The 19,902-nt window shown below is 42.5% G+C and overlaps 1 protein-coding gene across 1 annotated transcript in view; it reads right to left on the reverse strand.

Annotated features, from left to right (window-relative positions):
• Positions 1-4,540: 4,540 nt before the first annotated feature.
• SETH1 (phosphatidylinositolglycan synthase family protein) overlaps positions 4,541-19,902 on the reverse strand; it is a 39,506-nt gene continuing 24,144 nt past the window's right edge. Inside the window, exon 2 of the mRNA XM_087676061.1 lies at positions 4,541-5,400. Coding sequence (XP_087532187.1) covers positions 5,283-5,400 — 118 coding nt within the window. The 3' untranslated portion in view covers positions 4,541-5,282. The remainder of the gene's footprint in view (positions 5,401-19,902) is intronic.

Consider the following 19,902-nt stretch of genomic DNA (forward strand, 5'->3'; position numbering starts at 1 on the left):
ACATGAGGTATCTAAAATGCACTACATATATACTATAGTCGTGGGTTACACAAACTCTTAACTATATAAGATATACCAATAGTAGGAAGTCCACCTTTGAGTATGTCTTCAATTTTGCTGGAGGTGTTGTTTCTTGAATGTCTAAGGTGCAAAAATGCATGGTCTAATCTACTACTAAGACAGAGTACATTGCAACCACTGAGGCTTGCAAGAAGACTCTAGTTAGGCCATCTACTAGCAAACCTTGGTATTATTGTTATTGCTACACTACATTCAAATTCTATGAGTACTATTCAATTGGCCAATAACCTGATCTTGCATATAAAGATAAAGCACATTGAGATGTGCTATCACTTTATCAAGAAGATGGTAGAGGACAAGCCTGTTGAGCTTGTCAAGATCTCAAATTGATGAGAATCTTGTAGATCTCCTTACTAAGAGTATCCCTACAAAATATTTTATCTTCCACTTAGAAAGACGATGGACATAGAATGAGATAACATCTATTCCTCATCTTGTTTACTTTATGTACATTTTTACTTCGTCACTTCCTTATTCTCTCCTTACTTGAGATACGTTCACCTTAAGTGGGAGGTTGTTGGGAATAAAGGTACATATACGTATGACACCCTTTATTTACTTCACGTATCATGACCGCACACTTGCACGCTACAGAGTAGTGGATGCCCATTGCTATCATTTTGTTATTTATTTTTTCAATGACTATTGAATAAGGGAAGACCGATCACACATTGTGATTGTTGAAGTTTCCACATATGCTCTCTCTCTCTCTCTCTCTCTCTCTCTCTCTCTCTCTCTCTCTCTCTCTCTCTCTCTCTCTCTCTCTCTCTCTCTCTCTCTCTCTCTCTCTCTCTCTGCCATAGCTCTTACTTTGCTCTTACTTCCACTTGTGTGCTTCCACTTAGGCTCTATCTTTCAAAAGGAAAAAAGCAAAGTGAAAGACTTCAAGGTGGGTGATTAGAATATCTAGTTCAAAATGTAAATGGTAAAGATGAAGAAGAGGTTGACAAGGCTTTATCGTTTATGTAGAAGTTTAAATTGAGAAAAAAATCACTAAAAAGTACATAAATTGAAATATGAATCTCTCTTTGTGATGGTGTCTTTTCAAGATGTTCAAAAGATAGCTCTTCACATGATTCCTTTTAGGAGGCCTTTGATAGTAGCAAGAAATAGGACAAGGATTAGACCCATTTATTGAGAAGCATACAAACTTGTATCCATGTTGCAAATCACTATAGACAATGGATTCAACTCATATAATAAAGATTTGTATATTCAAGGGAGTCCAAGAGAATTAAAGATTAGTGATTGAAAGGTTAAATTAAAAGTGACATTGACAATAAATGAGAAAAAAAGTTAGATGAAAAAAGATGTGTGGACTATTGTAAGAGGAGACGTGCATCTTGATTACACATCAATTCCACTAAAGAGAGATGAAAATATAGATGACAAAGAAAATACTTCTATTGTTACCATTACTAATGAGAATTTTGATAGTACTTCCAAAGGGAATCCAACAAACCATCAACACCACGACTGGAAGGAAAAGCTGGATATAAGGATGTGATTTACCTTAACATGTGTTTCATATATTTTTGTTGATTGGCTTATAGTCAAGCATTTAATCCTATCGATTAGGCCAAAAGGGAGCATTGATATTAGAGACATGTTGGATTGTTAGAGATTCCTTGCACTCTAATTTGCAACCTCCTTTTGGTTAAGTCTGTCACTGCTCTCAGTATGTGTCCCTCTGGGTGAGCTGGCCTCTTGTTCGCAGTAGTGCAATTCGGCACCTCTCGAGCTCCAGGAGGAAAAGACCTAGGCATCTTTGGTCCTCGTACTCCATGATACGACGAAGGGGTCCAAATCAAGTACGGAAGAGGCAGTGGTACCATCTTTGTATGTCATAGTATACTGTGCATCTGCATATGTAGTGCTCCTCCGTCTCAGGCTCTCGACCACAAAGCTGGCAAGTCCTATCCTTTGCTAGGGTATTTGTTCATCTGCCTCTCTCCATCTGAAGCCTATGTGAGGAGGTGCAAATGTGTTCGATAGCAACCTGTACGCTATGGGAGAGATGGGTGTCCATATATGCTTGCCGAATAGTGAAATCATCATCAGAGAGACACATTGTGTGTGATGAAATACATATTAAATAAGGAAATTTTAGAGTTATATACACAATTCTGGTCTCATAAGAATATTCTTCTCAAACACAAATCATTGCACTCTATTATAATCATCATTTGTGCATTGTAAAAGATATTGTGAAAGGTTATGAAAGCACATATATGTTATGCTGCTCATTAGGATACACAAGCTAGTATTGAATCATGTGAGACGTTTTTGTTGGACTACTTTAAGAAGTAATGTTGAGGCCTTTGTGAACAATGCTTGTGTTGGCAAACTAGAATCAACTTTGTATAACAAGATTGTTACTACCCATAACCTTAGAACTATAGAAAAATATATTTCATTACACAACTACCCAAAATTTAGTGGAAATTTTATGCAATTTGGACTATTGTGGACAAAGTTAACCAAATAACTCTTTTTATTCTATTAAAGAAAATCATAAATACTACTTACATAGAAGGACTATGGATTGCCCAAGATGGTTGGAAACCTTTGGAGAGTCTCAATGCATAACTCGAGCAAAACGAAAATTTGCTTCACTATTACGTAAAACAATAAGGCAAAGTAAGATTGTCAATTGCACTTTGTTCAATATGCTAAAATGATTTGTTGATCAACTTGGAAAAGCATTTACCTTTGGTTGACTCTACAATACACACTCAAGTACAAGGAAAGCGTCTTTTGAGATTATGTATAACATACCCCATCTATGTCAAGGATAAAACAATAATTTTTACTACTGCTCAAACTATTAAGGATATCATAATGGCATTTAACAACCTATTATTGGAACATTTGATAAAGTCTAAATTGTTGTAGATGAAATCATTTTACAAGCCCAAAAATAATCATATTTCAATTGTCCAAATGCTGGTAGGAGTGAAAGGTGTGAGATACATTTGGTCTATATTCATCTAGTTATTTTGATAGTTGGCATACACTAATCAATTATTGCTTTTAATTTATCGTGAAAATATTTGAATGTAAGGAGAGATTATAATGATCCAAAGAAACATGTTTTCAAAACCAATAAAATTAACTTAAGAAACCCACTATTTCAATTCCACCAATTTTTGGAATGTGTGGTGATGACTTTTTGAGTTTTCGTGGAACATTATTTCTATGCAAATAGCTCAAACTTGAAATATAAGCATTTGGCAAGGAAATTGTAAGTGCTCTACTATAATAATATGAGCATAAACTTTAATATGTCTGATGCTAATGCCAATGGCAAACAATAATTTTTTTCACACCATATTTATAATAATAGTATGATGGACAATATGCTAACCATCTACTGGTTTGTCTCAAGATACAAAACTCAAACTTTGATACCAACATAGACAATCGAAAAAGCATTAACGACCAACAAACGCGAAAAATGGTCACTCTCCTAAGATTAGAAAAGCCTAGACATAAGATGCATTTTGGAAAAGGCATACAATATCCCAAGTTATCATCCAATAAGATACTATGTGAATTTTTTTATTATTGATTCCACTAAATGTTGATATTGAAATAATGATATTAGAGCATTAACCAATACAAACCAACTTTCCATGTGAGTTCCTCTTGATGAACTAGTTATCGCGAAGACATAGCTTGAAATATTGTAGCCAATAATGATTCCAAATCACTCGTGGATATGTCACTTGTGGATGCTTGGGTGAGTTTCACTTCACTTCTATTCAAAGGCAAATGCTATGCAAATTGAGGCCTTCAAGATTTACCCAATGCAATGCAAACTCATCTTAATTCACCCCACTCGAGTAAAAGTGATTAAAAGCCAAGGGAATGTTACAACTTAAGAGATAAACAATGAATATGCTCTAGTGTTTATCATGTATGGTTTGAGGTTTCTTTAACCTAGTATTAATTTAAAAATGTAATGTTAACATGAGTAAGAAACCTTAATTCTAATTATGCAATAACACTAAAGTATATTGTATGTATATTATGAGATGACATGACATAATGTCATACAACGAGCTTTCAAATGGGATGACTCACTTGTACCTTAAGGGGAATGTTAAGAGTGAGGCTATGTGTTTTAGTCAAATTAATTTGTGTGATACATCTTACCTCATCACAACTTACTAGTAGCTAGAGATTTGTCAACAAACATGCAACTAAGCTACTCATGTGAGCCATAACACAACTTGTTTCTAAAGAATATCAGCTATGTTATAAATTAATAAACCTAACATAGGTAACGATCTAATAGAATAGTTGTTGGATTATCATCCAACCCACAACCATATGCTTAGACAAACTTAAGATCGTCCTTGCTCACTCTGAAATTGGCAATAAACACAGTTTGTCTTGTGACACCATCATGTTCTAACAAATAAACAATCATATTCTAGTCACTAGACTTCATCAGTCTCCTCCTCCCAGTTGCGTTACACTACAAGAACACTTCATACAAGTGACCCCGTGGTGGGAGCCTACTGATTCTTAAAAGGCAAGCCATAATCTTGCCCAACCGTACCAAATTCTATTTGCCTGCCTTACCCCATAATGCCTTGGTAGTGAGAGGCATGTTTATTTTTCACTAACACAAGAGCTTTTCAAAGAATTTAGAAGCTTTCATGAGTGACAACAAAACAAGTCCCTAACATGTAACCACATGCTATCATTCTTATTTCAATTTTCTTCAATAGGCTTGCAAATACAAGTTGCTTCAAACAGAGCACATATGCCTATTCTTCATAAATGATAATAAAAGGATCACTAGCATAACCTTGACATATAGCATAAACTTAGATGATTTTGCAAGTCTTAAAAAAATACAATTCCACAACCTCTTTTGAAAACCAAACCGGTTTCTGCCAAATCTGTAATGGTCATATCATTGTCTGCTGAAATTTGTGTTGATAAAGCTTTCAACCTTCTCTCAGATGGTCAGCTTCAAGAGATGAGGTAACCACTAAGGATTACTTTGCGCTCCAAGAGCTCTTCTACGAGCCATAGTGCATTTTCCACTAAATTTACGTACAAAAAACTGTGTGATCTGGTTGAAATAAATGTCAATTAACATGAAAAATCGGTCTTCTAGACATATGCCAATTACCATGGCATTATGCTGCTGGTCTCTCCAGGCCAGAGTCTCTGGACCAGGCCCACTAGGATAAGTACTGGAAGTAACAGCTCATATATGAAGTAGCTCTTTCCAGGCCAGAGTCACTTGAGTAGGCCCACATTGAGGTGGCTCTAGCAGCATGTCCGCAGACTTCCTTCACACTACAAGCAACTCAAAACTATGAACCTGAATTACACATATGCATCCTTTAAATCCCCCCCCCCAAAAAAGAGCTGTTTTAATATCATCTACAACCAGTTGGAACTTGCAAGCAAATGAACCAGCAGCAGCAAATTAAAAGTGCCCTTGGTGCCCCAACTTTTGGACTGATCAAAATGCTCTATCCTTTCATCATGCCCAGCTGACCTCCCTTTTGAGACCCTTGACCTGGTCAGAGCACCGTCGTCACTTGACTTGGGGTTCAACCACCACCTTTGACTTAGTTTGCCCCCTTTCTTGCTGGCCCCACATCTTTGACCATAGGCCTAGCCCCCTTTTTGACTGAATCGTTATTTTTGACCATAGGCCTGACCATAGGCCCCACATCTTTGACCATAGGCCGCCCCCTTTTTGACTGAATCATCCTTGAAACTGCATGAGGAATAAGGGACTGTCATAGGATTGCAACCACATTTATTTTGGCCTGCTATCAATATCGCCTCTGAGGCTGCCAATCACCACTTTAGTGCTCCAACTGAACCCTTCTCCTTTCAAAGGCTGCCTCATCTGGACAATACTAGCCCTTTCTTCAAAGCTGCCATCTGTGCAAATTTTGGGGTCGTCCTTCCAGACTGCAGATCAGCCCCTCTTGCTGCTGCATACTCTTCCTATTTAAGACTTGCATCTCCCAGTCAGAGCTGCAAAGTGCCTTACTGCTCTGCTTATAATTGACTGATGATAATTTCTTGCTTGGCTGTCTCTGATCATGCACTCATCTGCCCTCATGCCTCTGAGCTACCCACAGTCCACTTTTCCACCACCCACAAGTCTTCCCAAACTGTCCCATACTATCCATCAACTGCTTCTGCCATCCACAGCTCTACCATTCCCTCCCAAAGTGTCCCATACCATCCAGTTTCAAGAAGAGGATGGTCTCATGAAGAGTTTCAGGAGTATGACATTGAATTTCCTTATAATTATCCCTCACCTCACTTGCATGGGTCTCTCCCTGCAAGTTGTGGCTCGCATTACAAAGATGGAAAGCTAAAGCTTAGATGATAGAAAGAATGGCATGTAGGCTGTAGCTCACCTCCAAAATAGTAGAGCCTCTCACTCACTCCCAAGGCTAGACTTGCAACATTACACCCCTAGTTTTTTCAACACGCTCATAGTGAGTTAGGAGATGCTTTCACTGTAAGCAATCAGTTGAGTCTTTTGGTTGTACTTAATCGGGATCTTTCATTGTTACTGCTGTGGGCACTTCAGGGAACTTCAACGAAAATCTCCTAGTGCACTCCATACCTATCCCTACATTCCCTATCATTCACTCGGCACTATGTCTAGGAATGCCTTTAGTGATAAGACTCATTTTAATGGATCAAAATTTGCAACTTCGATGTCTCGTGCAAGAAGTGCCTAAATCTCAAGGTCATTTGGGACCTAGCCATTAATCTGGAGACTATACCCAATACTCCACTTGCATACCCTCTTGTCTATCATTGGAAGGTTCATAATGCCACAGCCAATGTTGACTTAATGCAAGGGTTATTATGCAAGTTTCACTCTCAAGTATAGCACTTTCACCTAGCATCTGATCATTGGAGTCATCTTATCAACTGTATATAGTGATATATCTGATGCATCTATCTCAATCATGCACTCCAAGTGTTCACAGCCACTGGATTACTATCACAAGGACATGAAATTTTGAGATGCTTTAATCTTGCTGATAACATTTGATTAAGTTGTGCAAGGTTGTTTAAGCACATGTGATGCACATGGCAGTTATTTTATGGTAACATGCCAAGGACCTTGAGGATGCAAAGGGTGTCACAGGCAAAAGTTGTGATAAGTTATGTGAGTTGGGCTTTGGAGATCAGCTGGAGTTAGTTTTGACCTTGGGATAGTTATTTGGCCAATAAGTGTCAGTGGTGACACTAGGGATTCTCATTAATTAACTAATTAATGTCAATCTAAGAGTCAACAAAGGTTGGGGACCAGTCCAGGTTGCAAATGGCCTAGCCAATTTAATTATAGATGAGCACATTTAATTTTGAATAGGTTCAGAAGGGCTAAAATTAATTTTCAAAATTATTTAATTCTTAAAATTAATTAAATGGCTGGATAATGCTGAAAGATGGGTTTAGAAGGCTGCGCCTTGGCAAAAATGCCCATGCAAACTGAGAAAACGTTTTTGGGAGCTGAGTCTCGACCGTTAAGTTAGTTTATAGCTTGGGGGATAGAGAGAGAAAGAGAGAGCACTATTGGTCCATTTTCTGATCAAAGAACAGCAATTCGTTGCAAAAAACAACAACTATTTGGAGGTCTCCATGTTGAGCTAAAAATGCATTAGCTTTAAGAAAGAAACCTTGTTTATTTAAAAGAAACACATTCCTAGAGAGTGTTTATATCCCATAAGCACAAACCCACTTGGGAGGGCCCAAACTTTCTATAAATAGGTATGTTGCCCTCCATTCAACCTTCATCATTTTGCTGTTGTTTCCAGCCAGGCAATTGATGCTCTCCACCCATCCAGCTGTCGTACAACCTACCACACGTCAGAATATTGCTACGTTTGCAGGCCCAACTGCTGCCTTGCCAGTTTTCTCTCTCCTCTCAGCTATCTTTGCTATTTTCTCTCTTCTCCCTGCTGCGTTTTGCAGTTTTCGCTCTCCTCCAACTATCGCCATCATCATCTCAGCTTGCATTTGCAGATCTTCTCTCTCCTCAGCCTGCGTTTACAGCACACTCTCTCTCTAGACTGCCATCTACATCAAGTCCAACCACACAAGCTGTGTTTCCTGTTCTTTGACACTCGAAGGCTACCTTGCTGCGATTCGGGATCAATTCAGAGTACAACACACACTCCAGCTCATTATCCCTACCTTGATTCTTGAGATACAGGAGTTCGAGTTTCAGTATTCATTCACTAGATAGTGTGTTTGCTGCATGAGCATTGTATATTCAGTAGCCATATCACTCCATTTATTCTTTGTGTTCATTGTCTCTAAGTTGCCCTAACCCTAACTATGTTCTTCTATCAGTCTGCGCTTTGTTGTACGGTGTTATTTGTGTTTTTGTGTTAGGGTATTTCTTCACATGGTATTAGAGCCGAGTTCTCTAAGAGAAACCTAGGCCTTGATCTTGAAAGGTGAGAAGGATCGAAGCTTGCACGCGAGCTATGGCGGGAGAGCAAGAGCAAGAAAGAGAGAGACAAGAAATGGAAACTCCAACAGTCACAATGTGTGACCGGGCCTTCCTTTATTTACTAGTCACTAAAATGAATGTAAAGAATAAAGTGACGTGACGGCCGCCCGCCACCTGCAGTGTGCAGTGGCGGGTACTGTCAGTGTAGTAATACACGGGGTGGCATGGCGGAGGCGCCTTTACCCCAACAACCTCCCACTTAAAGGCGAATTTGCCCCAGTGAGAGAGAAAAGAAAAGAAAAAGACAGTATAATTGTACATAGGTACAAGGGATGAGGAAAGGCAACATCTCATCCAACGCCCATCAATCTCTTGAGGAAGGCAAAGCGCTCAGTAGTGAGGCTTTTCGTGAGCAATCTGCAGGATTCTCGTCAATGGAGATCTTAACAAGGTCAACAGACTTGTCCTCCACGACACCACGTATGAAGTGATACCTCACCTCAATGTGTTTCGTCTTCGCATGGAAGACCGTATTCTTAGCCAACTGAATGGCACTCATAGAATCCGAATGCAGTGTAGGTATAGCATCAATCCCAAGGTCAGCAACTAGACGGCCTAGCCATATGGCCTCCTTGCAAGCCTCAGTGCCTGCAACATACTCGGCCTCAATGGTAGACAAAGCTGTACACTTCTGAACCCTGGACATCCAAGAGACAGCACCTCCAACATAGGTGAATACATAGCCAGAAGTGGACTTCCTACTATCTGCATGTCCTGCATAATCGGATGTCAGTGTACCCCACGACCCCTATATCCTGGCTGCCATAGCAAATACACATATCTGTTGTGCCCTTCAGGTACCTCATGATACCCTTCACGGCATCCCAATGTTTCCTGCCAGGTGTAGCCATATAGCGTGCCACAACACCAACTGCAAAGGCAATATCTGGACGAGTGGCTATCATGGCATACATCAAACTGCCCATGGCTGAAGCATAAGGGATCTGGGCCATCTCGGCCCTCTGCTCATCTGTCTGCGGATAATTGGCCTGTGATACCTTCACATAAGAAGGCAATGGACAGCCAATAGGCTTTACGTCCTGCATGTGGAAGCGCTCAAGGACTTTATGAATATACTCCCTCTGTGACAAGTAGAGGAGTCCTTGATGCCTGTCGCGTCTAATGCGCATACCAAGTATGTGAGAGGCCTGTCCCAAATCCTTCATCTCAAAGCTCTTCTTCAGCTGAGATTTAAGAGCATCTAGCTCATCATGAGCTTTCCTTGCTATCAGCATATCATCCACATAGAGTACCAAAATAAGCAATGAACCATCACGGGCTTTCTTCGTGTAAAGACACGGATCCATAGCACTCCTGCTGTAGCCCTGTGACTGCATAAAGGCATCAAACTTATGATACCATTTCCTAGGTGCCTGCTTCAAGCCATAAATACTTTTCTTCAACTTGTACACTAGGTGCTCCCTGCCAGGTTCTGCAAAGCCCTTAGGCTGCTCCATATAGATCTCATCATGCAAGTCCCCATGTAAGAAAGCCGTCTTGACATCCATCTGATATAGATCTAAGTCAAGCTGAGCAACCAAAGCCAAGACCAAGCGTAGGGTGGTCATCTTAACCACAGGACAAAAGACCTCATCAAAGTCTACACCATGCTCCTGCTTAAAACCCTTCGCTACCAATCTAGCCTTGTATGCCGGCTTGGGGTGTCCAGGGGTACTTTTCAGCTTGTACACCCACTTGCATGGCAAAGCCTTCTTGCCCTTAGGCAAGGCAACCAAATCCCAAGTCTCATTCTTATGCAAGGAGTCGATCTCAGACTACATAGCCCTCTCCCAAGAGTAACTGTCACCCCTGCGCATAGCCTCATCATAAGTGAAAGGCTCTCCTGCATCTATAACCAAAACATAATGCATAGAGGGTTGAAATCTATCAGGTGGACGTCTGTCTCTAGCAGACCGTCTCACTGCAGGCTCTGCTGCCTATCCAACACGCTAACCATGAGCATCTGCTCTGCAGCTGTAGGCTGTCCAATTGGCTGTGTAGAAGCTCTAGGCTTCTCCTGAAAGATCACTCTGCGGATCTCAACCACCTTCTCAGGCTGCCTGTGCATCTTGTCTTCATGGAAGACTACATCATGGCTGCGTACTATTTTCCGCGCCTGCGGATCCCATAGGCGATAGCCCATCTCTCCTAAATCACCATAACCAAGAAAGATGCATTTAATGCTCTTTGGATCCAACTTACTCCTCTTGTCCTTGGACAAATGGCAAAATGCCTCACATCCAAAGACATGGAGATGCGCATAAGAGGGTGGCTTACCAGCCCAAACTTCCTCTGCAACCTGGAAATCCAATCCACTAGAAGGCGATCGATTTATGAGATGCACTGCCGTACTAACTGCCTCAGCCCAAAAGCTCTGTGGTAGGCCTGCATGGCTAAGCATAGAGCAGACACGCTCCTGAATAGTCCTGTTCATGCGCTCAGCCAAACCATTCTGGGCGGGGGTGTAAGGGGCGGTCAACTGACGCTTAATACCCCTGTCATCACAAAACTGCTCAAAAGCACGTGAGACATATTCTCCCCCATTGTCAGTCCTAAGGCATTTCAGCCTATACCCAGTCTGGTTCTCAACAAGAGCAAGCCAACGCTGAAAGACTGCCAAGACATCGGACTTTTGCTTTATGGAATAAGCCCACACTTTCCTAGAAAAATCATCAATGAAGGTAACAAAGTACTTCCCGCCACCCATAGACATACACGGCATAGGCCCACAAACATCTGAATGCACCAAAGCCAAGGGCTCACTCATGCATGGCCTACCCGATTTCTTATGCGTAGACCTATTCTGCTTACCATAAAGACAATGATCACACGAGTCAAAACATGCATAGTCCAAAGGCGGAAGATACTGCAAACTAGATAACATTTTCATTCCCTTCAAAGACATATGCCCCAAACGGGCATGCCAAAATGATACATGTGGGATAGAACCCACTGTCAAAACATGGTCTACAGAAGACCCAGATACAAGAAGAGGATAGAGGCTGCCAGCCTTGGCACCTCTAACAAGCACAAGTCTGCCTCTGGTAATCTTCCAGGCAAAATCCCCAAAACAGACATGAAACCCTGCATCATCCAACTGTCCTGCAGACATAAGACTGCGCGTAAGCGCAGGTACATGACGTACATCCCTGAGCAAAAAGGAATTGCCAGTGGAAAACTGCAACTGAATATCTCCACAGCCCACAATATCAAGAGACCTGTCATCTCCAAGTCTGACTGATCCAGATACAGTACGGTAAGAGTGAAACCACTTACGGTAAGGCGTCACATGGAAGGACGCACCTGAATCCAATAACCAGCACTGTGCATACATACTAGGTGTCTCAGTCAAGTGTGAGGCATCAAAAGAACTAGCTGCAAGTATGAACTCATCACTACCATCGGAATCCTCGGTCTGCGTGACATTAATTTCTTCAATCTTGACGCTGGACTTCGCAGATACTATGCTGCGATCAGAGGACTTTTCCTGCACTTTCTCTTTTCCCTTATCCTTGCGCTTCTCATTGCGCAACTCATGACACTGTGGTCTGATATGGCCCTTTTTCCCACAATGATGACAAGTGACATTAGCGTTGCGCCTATGCGACTTACTACGCGACTTTCCACGAGATTTAGACCGACCCTTCTGAGAGTCACGGCCACGGCCATTCCCACGTTCATTCCTGTCATTCTTGCCTCTAACTGTCAAAGCATGTGAAACACGAGAGGCATCCAAGTTTTTGCGATTAACCTCTTCCTGCAGAAGAGCACTCTCAACATCATTCAATTTCAGAGTAGCACTAGAGGCACATAGGGCAGTGCGGAATACATCCCATGACTCATTCAGAGTCCCAAGCAAAAAAAGAGGAGTTACTTCCTCTCCAAAGGTGATATCCTGCAAAGTCAGGTTCTTCAGTATAGCATGGAACTGACTCAAGTGAGCAGACATAGTCGCATTATCCTTCATGCGCAGATCCATAAGCTGCTTCAACCAATACATCTGACTCGCTGGACTTTTCTTATCATAAAGATTCTTGATCTTATTCCATAGATCCCATGCACTCTGTGCTTCCTCAAATACATTATAATGTACCTGTTCAGTGAGAGAGAATACAATCGTGGACTTGCATAGCTCATCAAGTTCAAGCCAATCGTCATTGTTCATAGTTTCAGGTTGCTCCCCACTCAACTGAAGTGGCTTAATCTGAGATTTCTGCACCAAGACCTGCCAAATTTGACTCTTCCAATAAGAGTAGTTGGTACCATCCAACTTTGTGATGTTAAATATGGCATTATCAGTCGAAGAGGACGCCATAATGCAGGCTGGAAATGCACAGACAGTCTAAAACTGCTTGCTGTTTTACTGCAGAAAGTGCCCAAAATCCACTGAAATGAGCTCCAAATGGCGAGAAAAGTGTGCCAAAAAATGTTGTCCACTTAGTACTAGGTGCGGTACACCAAATCAATATATTTCAGCATACAAAATACTGCTCAGTCCATCAATAAATGCTTGCTGTAATAAATTTCAAAACTGCAATAATGAGAGCAAACTGTCCCAAAACTGGATCTAATGTCAACTAAACAATGCTAGGTCCAAAGCCGGCATAAAGAGGACAAAGCAAAGCCAAATGACAGTGAAAATACATGAGCATAACACCGAGAGATGTCAAATAGCATCTGCCAGTAAGAGGCACACCCCCAGACAATCTAGACAAAATGTAGAACCAACTGCCAAAACCTGACACAAATAGGTGTCTGCTCAAAAGAAAGCGGATCCAAAACTGAGACTCAGCTTATAAGCATCCTGTGAACCAAGACATATACTCAATGCAACATCCAATTGTCGGAGTATAATTCCAAAGTCTCAATACATCTGTAACTGCTCAATGACATAGACTGCTCCAATACATGTAACTGCTCCAATAGCATGTAATCCCTGCTCACGGTCAAGTAAGCATGCAAGGTGCTCCCACTGGCACAAAAGGCGTACAAACGAGTTAAGGGCTCAAGCAACCCAAGACAAAGTACCAGTGACAAGTGACCAAGTCAATGCGTCATACGCATCCCAAGAGCATGACATACATGAAGCAACTAATGTAGCAACCACTGAGCAAGACATAATCCCAATGGCAAGATCTCTGTCAAGTCAATACATCCAGTAGCAAGCCAAAGTCAATATCCCTGTGAATCGGAAGTGCTCAAAACATCCAAATCGGAGCTCCAAAATATCTGTCAAGCATGGACGAACTAAGAGGCATCAACCACGGACCAAAGCATGTAATGCATAGAGCTTATCCGTCAAGTACAGACAATAGGCATAAGCGGCCCAAATGCCAGTCAAGTCAACCAAACAGCCAATGACAAACCAATAACAACGGAGCAAATACAATGCTCAAAAGCATTCCGGAATCACGATCATGAGTTCGAAGTCGATCCCCAAAGTGTAATACATCATGATATAACCCATAGCATACATCCGGTATCGATAGAGAAGCAATACATGTGACAAATGAGCTTCAGCCCGCTCATGTACAGCAGCTCTAAACAGTCCAAAATTGTCAATTTCCAGCCCAACAACAATGCCAAATCATGGGCAAATCGAATGCATACATTCCCAAGACATTCGGGCATCAAGTAGGCCGCATACGGGCATCAAATAGCACAACCGGAATGGAGTGTAAGCAACAAATGCTAATGCCAATGTTGCTGCCCTGTTTTCAGCCTGTTATGACAGTTTATGACAGTCCCAAATCTGAAGAAATCAGCCCCGAATGATCAAGACCAATGCCCAGAGCTTGAATGACATCAAACATGAAGTCTAATAGCCCTCTTGATCAAGGTAGAGAGCAACAAGCAATGGCCAAGTGTGGAGCTGAAGTAGACGAGTGCTAACAGCCTGGAAAAATGGCGCAATCTGCCCTGTTGGTGCTGAACTTGCTGCTGCTCCACGTGGGCTGAAAGGGGGTAATGGGGGGCTCAAGAAGGGCCTATCAAAGGCCTATGGCAAGTCTCTTTGAGCCTTGATAGGTGTAAGGCACAATATGAGGGGAATAAGCTTCAAGGGTTTGAAGCCATGGCTGCCCTTGCTGTTTGCAACCTGTAGACTGAAATAAAACCCTGAAAGAATGATCAAATACCTCAGTACCAATGCCTTGAAGGTGCCTCAATAGGCCGGGAAGGTGCTCGGGAAGCTGGGGAGTGACGGGAGCTCGAGGACATCGGATATGGCTGCCGGGATGGAGATCCAATGCAAGAAGGGAGTCAATGCGAAGCTAAGCAAGCACCGAGTCGAGCTCGAGCAAGAGGAAGCCAAGCTCTGATATCAGTTGAAAGGTGAGAAGGATCGAAGCTTGCACGCGAGCTATGGCGGGAGAGCAAGAGCAAGAAAGAGAGAGACAAGAAATGGGAACTCCAACAGTCACAATGTGTGACCGGGCCTTCCTTTATTTACTAGTCACTAAAATGAATGTAAAGAATAAAGTGACGTGACGGGCGCCCGCCACCTGCAGTGTGCAGTGGCGGGTACTGTCAGTGTAGTAATACACGGGGCAGCATGGCGGAGGCGCCTTTACCCCAACAGATCTAAAAGCTCTACACAAGAAGCATGAACAATAGAAGGGCAAATAACTTCGAACACTACTTCGGCACCACTTCTTACATCCGAGCTAAATCCATCAAGGAATGAGTCGGAGTGGGCCTCACATCTTGCTTCATAAGCTCTCGACATGGCCGGACAAACGAACTACCATGGAGTTCCATGATCTTACGAGATCATTGTAGCTAAGTACAATCTCATTTTGATGCATAGAGCCTTGCAGCAAATAGAAGGTAAGTCTAAAATTCACCCTTTAGATTCGGTACACCGATCTACTGACCATGCAAGAAGGGCAAAATCTCCACTTCGAACTAGCCATCAAGTGCACCATATGTTGTATCTCATGTAGAATCACATGTGTTTTTATTCACCACACCGAGGGGTTCTTCAAACTTAGGCACAGCTATTAGGACCTCATCACTTCCTCAACCAAGTGGTGTTCCACCTTTTCCTCACACACTTTCAAGATCATTACAACCTGGGTATTCCCCCCAATCTCTCCCGAGTGTAGATCAATTGGTGCCATAGTTCGTCTCCATGGCATTACCTAATGTACCCTCTGGTCATTATCTATGTCCCAACCGACATTTGGACAAGGCTTACGTATTCTAGTGCCTCCACCCCCACTAGCACCTTATGGAAACATTCATGCTCTCGTGCCTCCGCATCAATCGGCACTCATTGGATACTCACAGTCTATTTCTGTCTACCCACCTCTTCCACCTTCTCCTTCTTATCAAACACCACCACCACCACCACCACCACCACTATCTTATCCTACATATCCATCTTACCCCACATTCCCGACACCTCATGGTTCCACCTCATCTTCCACCACGCATACATTCAATGACAAGACTTGTTTTAACGGATCAAACTTTATAACTTGGTCGAACTTAATGAGACATGTCCCTGACTCACAGAACCTATGAGATCTTGTGCAGGGGTTGGAACTCCAACCCAATTCCACACTTGTTCCATACAAGGTCATCCGCTCATGGAAGGCTAGGAATGCCTCCACTATTGTCGAGCTGATGCAAGGCTTATTGCCTAAGTTTCATTCTCAACTTCAGCATTTTGACTTAGCGTCAGAGCGATTGGCCCACTTAACTAACCACTATGTGGCTCAAGATAGAACCCGTCGAATAAATCTTGACCATGAGCTTCAGAACTTCAAAATCTCTCACTCGAATGACTTGAAAGTCAAGTTGACTAAGTATCGACGTCTCCTTGCCGAATTCTCCACTACACGGACTCCTAAGTCCTCTGACGATCAGGTCACATTGTTTCTTAACAAGCTCCCACATAAATACTTCAATTCTGTGCAACTAGTGGTTTCTCTGCCCAATTTACCCACATTCTATGAATTTGAGTATCAGCTATTGCGTTATGTACAATTCTTCAATCAATTTTATATGAATAATCCCTCAGAGGAGGCTCTTGTTGCTCATTCTTAGGAGGGGCAACAAGGAAAGAGCAAACAAAATCAAACTTCAAATCAAAATCAAGATCAAGCAAGGGAATCACAAGGAAACTCCCAATCTCAACTCAAACCCGGTTGGCAGAATGTACCTAAGAAGAATAGGCATTGTCACCATTGTCAAAAGGCTGGCTATTTTGACGAGTGTCAATCAAAGGCAAGAGGCACAGCACCAAAACCCAAGTCACAAATCCCCGCCCCTCAGTTAAGAAACCCCCATCAAGAGAGGCAGGGTGATAGCAAGGGTCAATGGAAAGGTCTGACTCACACTGCCACCGGTCAGCCATCTCAATCGACAATATTCTCAACTCCAAAGGGCTGTCTGACTGGTCTACAGAGGCCCACATCATCTTCGTAGAGACATCTGATCCGAGTCTTGTCCACATCTGTGAGTTGCCTCCCGACGAGGTTACCGCAAAGGCCCACTCGTCACACCCGAGTATATCAGTACCTGTTTGGATTGTGAAGAATTGTGGACAAAGGAGCTACACATCACATGACTCCTATAGAGGACATCTTCTGTATCCGATCCCCTGCAGTAGGGCAGGTCCGCGTAGAAAACATATCCTCGGTCAAGTTCCAAGCTCAAGGTTGCGTCAATCTTGCCACTGACAAGGGTCCAAATCTGGCTCCATTGGACAATGTATACTATGTCCCTCAGCTTGGGGTAAACTTGTTATCTATTCAGTAGCTTTGCTAGTTGGGGCGAGCAATTTTCTTTACAACCACCACCGTTGAGGTCCTTGACTCTCTGACTTGTTTAGTGATTGCTTGCAGTGAGACACAGCCTAATGGCCTATACCACATGACCCATTTTCTTACCGAGCTGACAACCGAGAGCTCCATGTTCCATAGCTTCCAAGGCATTAGCTACATCTCGAGAGCCTACGAACAATAAGAGTCTTTGGCATTTCCACCTGGGGCATCTTGGCTATGACTCTCTTTATAAGTTGTCCCGTCGTGAGATGGTTGAGGGCCTTTCTCACCTCAAGCTAGCTCAAAATGTCGAAATAGCATTGAACCCCATTCCCTCAGCTGTCTACATATAGAGCTAAGACACCTTTTAGATTGATTCACATTGATCTTTGTGGGCCAACATCCACCGCTGCCTTGAACGGTGCGTTGTACTTCTTTTTTATAGTGGATAATCATTTGAGATACATGTGGGTGTACTTCCTCAAGCATAAGTCCAATGCTTTCACATATTTCTCTTCTTGGATGCTGCTAGTTCATAACCAAACAGCCCATGGGTCATGTTGGTTGCATAAGGACTGATAGCGGTGGTGAGTTTATCTTCCACGAGTTTTCCAAATTTCTATAGCAACATGGCATCGCTCGCTAGCTCACCTCTACCAACTCCCCCTCTTAGAATGGAGTCATAGAGTGTAGGAACCAGATAATCACAGAAATGACACGCTCTATGCTATTCGCAATAGAGCTCCCTGAGCGACTTTGGGTCGAGTCTACGAACACTACAGTGTACATCCTCAACCGGTGCTGCCAACACTGCGATGTACATCCTCAACCGGTGCTCGATTGCGGCTCTTCCTCAAAAGACCCCATATGAGCCATTCTTTAGCTCTCGGCCTATCATAGCCCGCTTCAGAGTCTTCAAGTGTTTTGCATACACACACACGCCAGATGATAAAATAGGAAAGCTCACTCTCCAAGTTGATCTCCTTTTTGTTGGATATTCCTCCAAAGTGAAAGCCTACCGTTTGTTCAATCCTCGCATGAACAAGGAGATCTTTAGAAGGAACGTCATCTTTGACGAGAGGGATATCATGCAATGCTCTACACCGGATTCCGATTCGATTCCTCCTTCCATATCATTGGAGATCATGTCTATTGAGCTTGGTCTACTACCCACTCCTGACCTATTTGAGGATTCTTCAGCTCCTAGGCCCCCTCTACAAGACCCATTACCTTGCTGGTACCAGCAAACCATGCAAGATTGGGGAATCTTACCACCGGATTCCACTCCGAAGGAACCTAGAAGATCTGTCTTACTTCCACCTCAAGCATTATTTGTGTCGTTGTTTACAGCTGATTACATAGCGCATTCTGAGCCAGATACATGGCAAAAGGCTCTTCAACACCTTCAATGGCGAGAGAACATGGAGAAGGAGCTAGAGAGTATTGATCGAAATGAGATTAGACATTGGTGGATCATCGGAGCCACAAGAAAGTGATTGGGACGAAGTGGATTTTTTGAACCTAGCTAAAGGCCAATGGGACTTTACACAAGTACAAGGTTTACCTTGTCATGCAAGGGTTTCAACGGAAGCATAGTATTGATTATGAAGAGACCTTCACACCTATTGTGCAGCTAATATCTTTTTGGTTATTACTCGCGCTAGCTACTCACCATGGTTGGCCAATGCATCAGATGGATGTCAAGAGTGCTTTCCTACATGGTTATCTAGAGGAGGAAGTCTATGTGGAGCAACCACTAGGATTTCCTTCTGCGAACCCAAGGGATAAGGTATTCCACTAGCAAAACGCTCTTTATGGGTTGAAGCAAGCACCGCAATCTTGGTTCCATAGGATGGACGAGTTCTTACAAACTCATGTATATCATTCTACCCCTTATGACCTGAACTTATATGTTTGGTCTACTACAAAGAGGGTCAGCTATATCCTGTTGTACGTTAATGACTTATTCATCACACGCTTAGATTTTGCTGCCATAGTAGCAAAAATCAAGACAAAGCTTAGCGCTACATTTGAGATAAAAGACCTCGGTTTGTTGTCTTACTTCTTGGGGATGGAGGAAGTTCGATCTGGGGGTTATATTTTTGTATCACAGTAGAAGTATGCACTTCAACTCATGGAACAATTCACTACGGATCCAACACGGCCAATGGCCACGCCTCTCAATTCTATTGTCCACTTGTTGAAGGATACCCTCGGTCATCCCTTTGATGCACATACCTATAGGTCTGTTATAGAAAAACTTCTTTGATTAATTCATACTAGGTCAAACTTAGCTTACTCAATCAACATTCTCAGTCAATATTTCACAGTACCTAGGATGTCACATTGGATTGCATGTCTTTGTGTGTTGTGTTATTTACAGTGTACTTATTCTTATGGCCTCACTTATGGTTTTGGTTTATGTTTGTAGGGGTACACTAATTCTAATTGGGCAAGCGATCCTGATACCCGGCATTCCCATGGCGACTACCTCTTCACCTTGGGCATGGCTCCCATTTCTTAGTC

The sequence above is a fragment of the Lygodium microphyllum genome, chromosome 4 (genome assembly GCF_053477565.2).
Source record: "Lygodium microphyllum isolate KBCC chromosome 4, Lygodium_microphyllum_v1.1.10, whole genome shotgun sequence".
NCBI classification, from domain to species: Eukaryota; Viridiplantae; Streptophyta; class Polypodiopsida; order Schizaeales; family Lygodiaceae; genus Lygodium; species Lygodium microphyllum.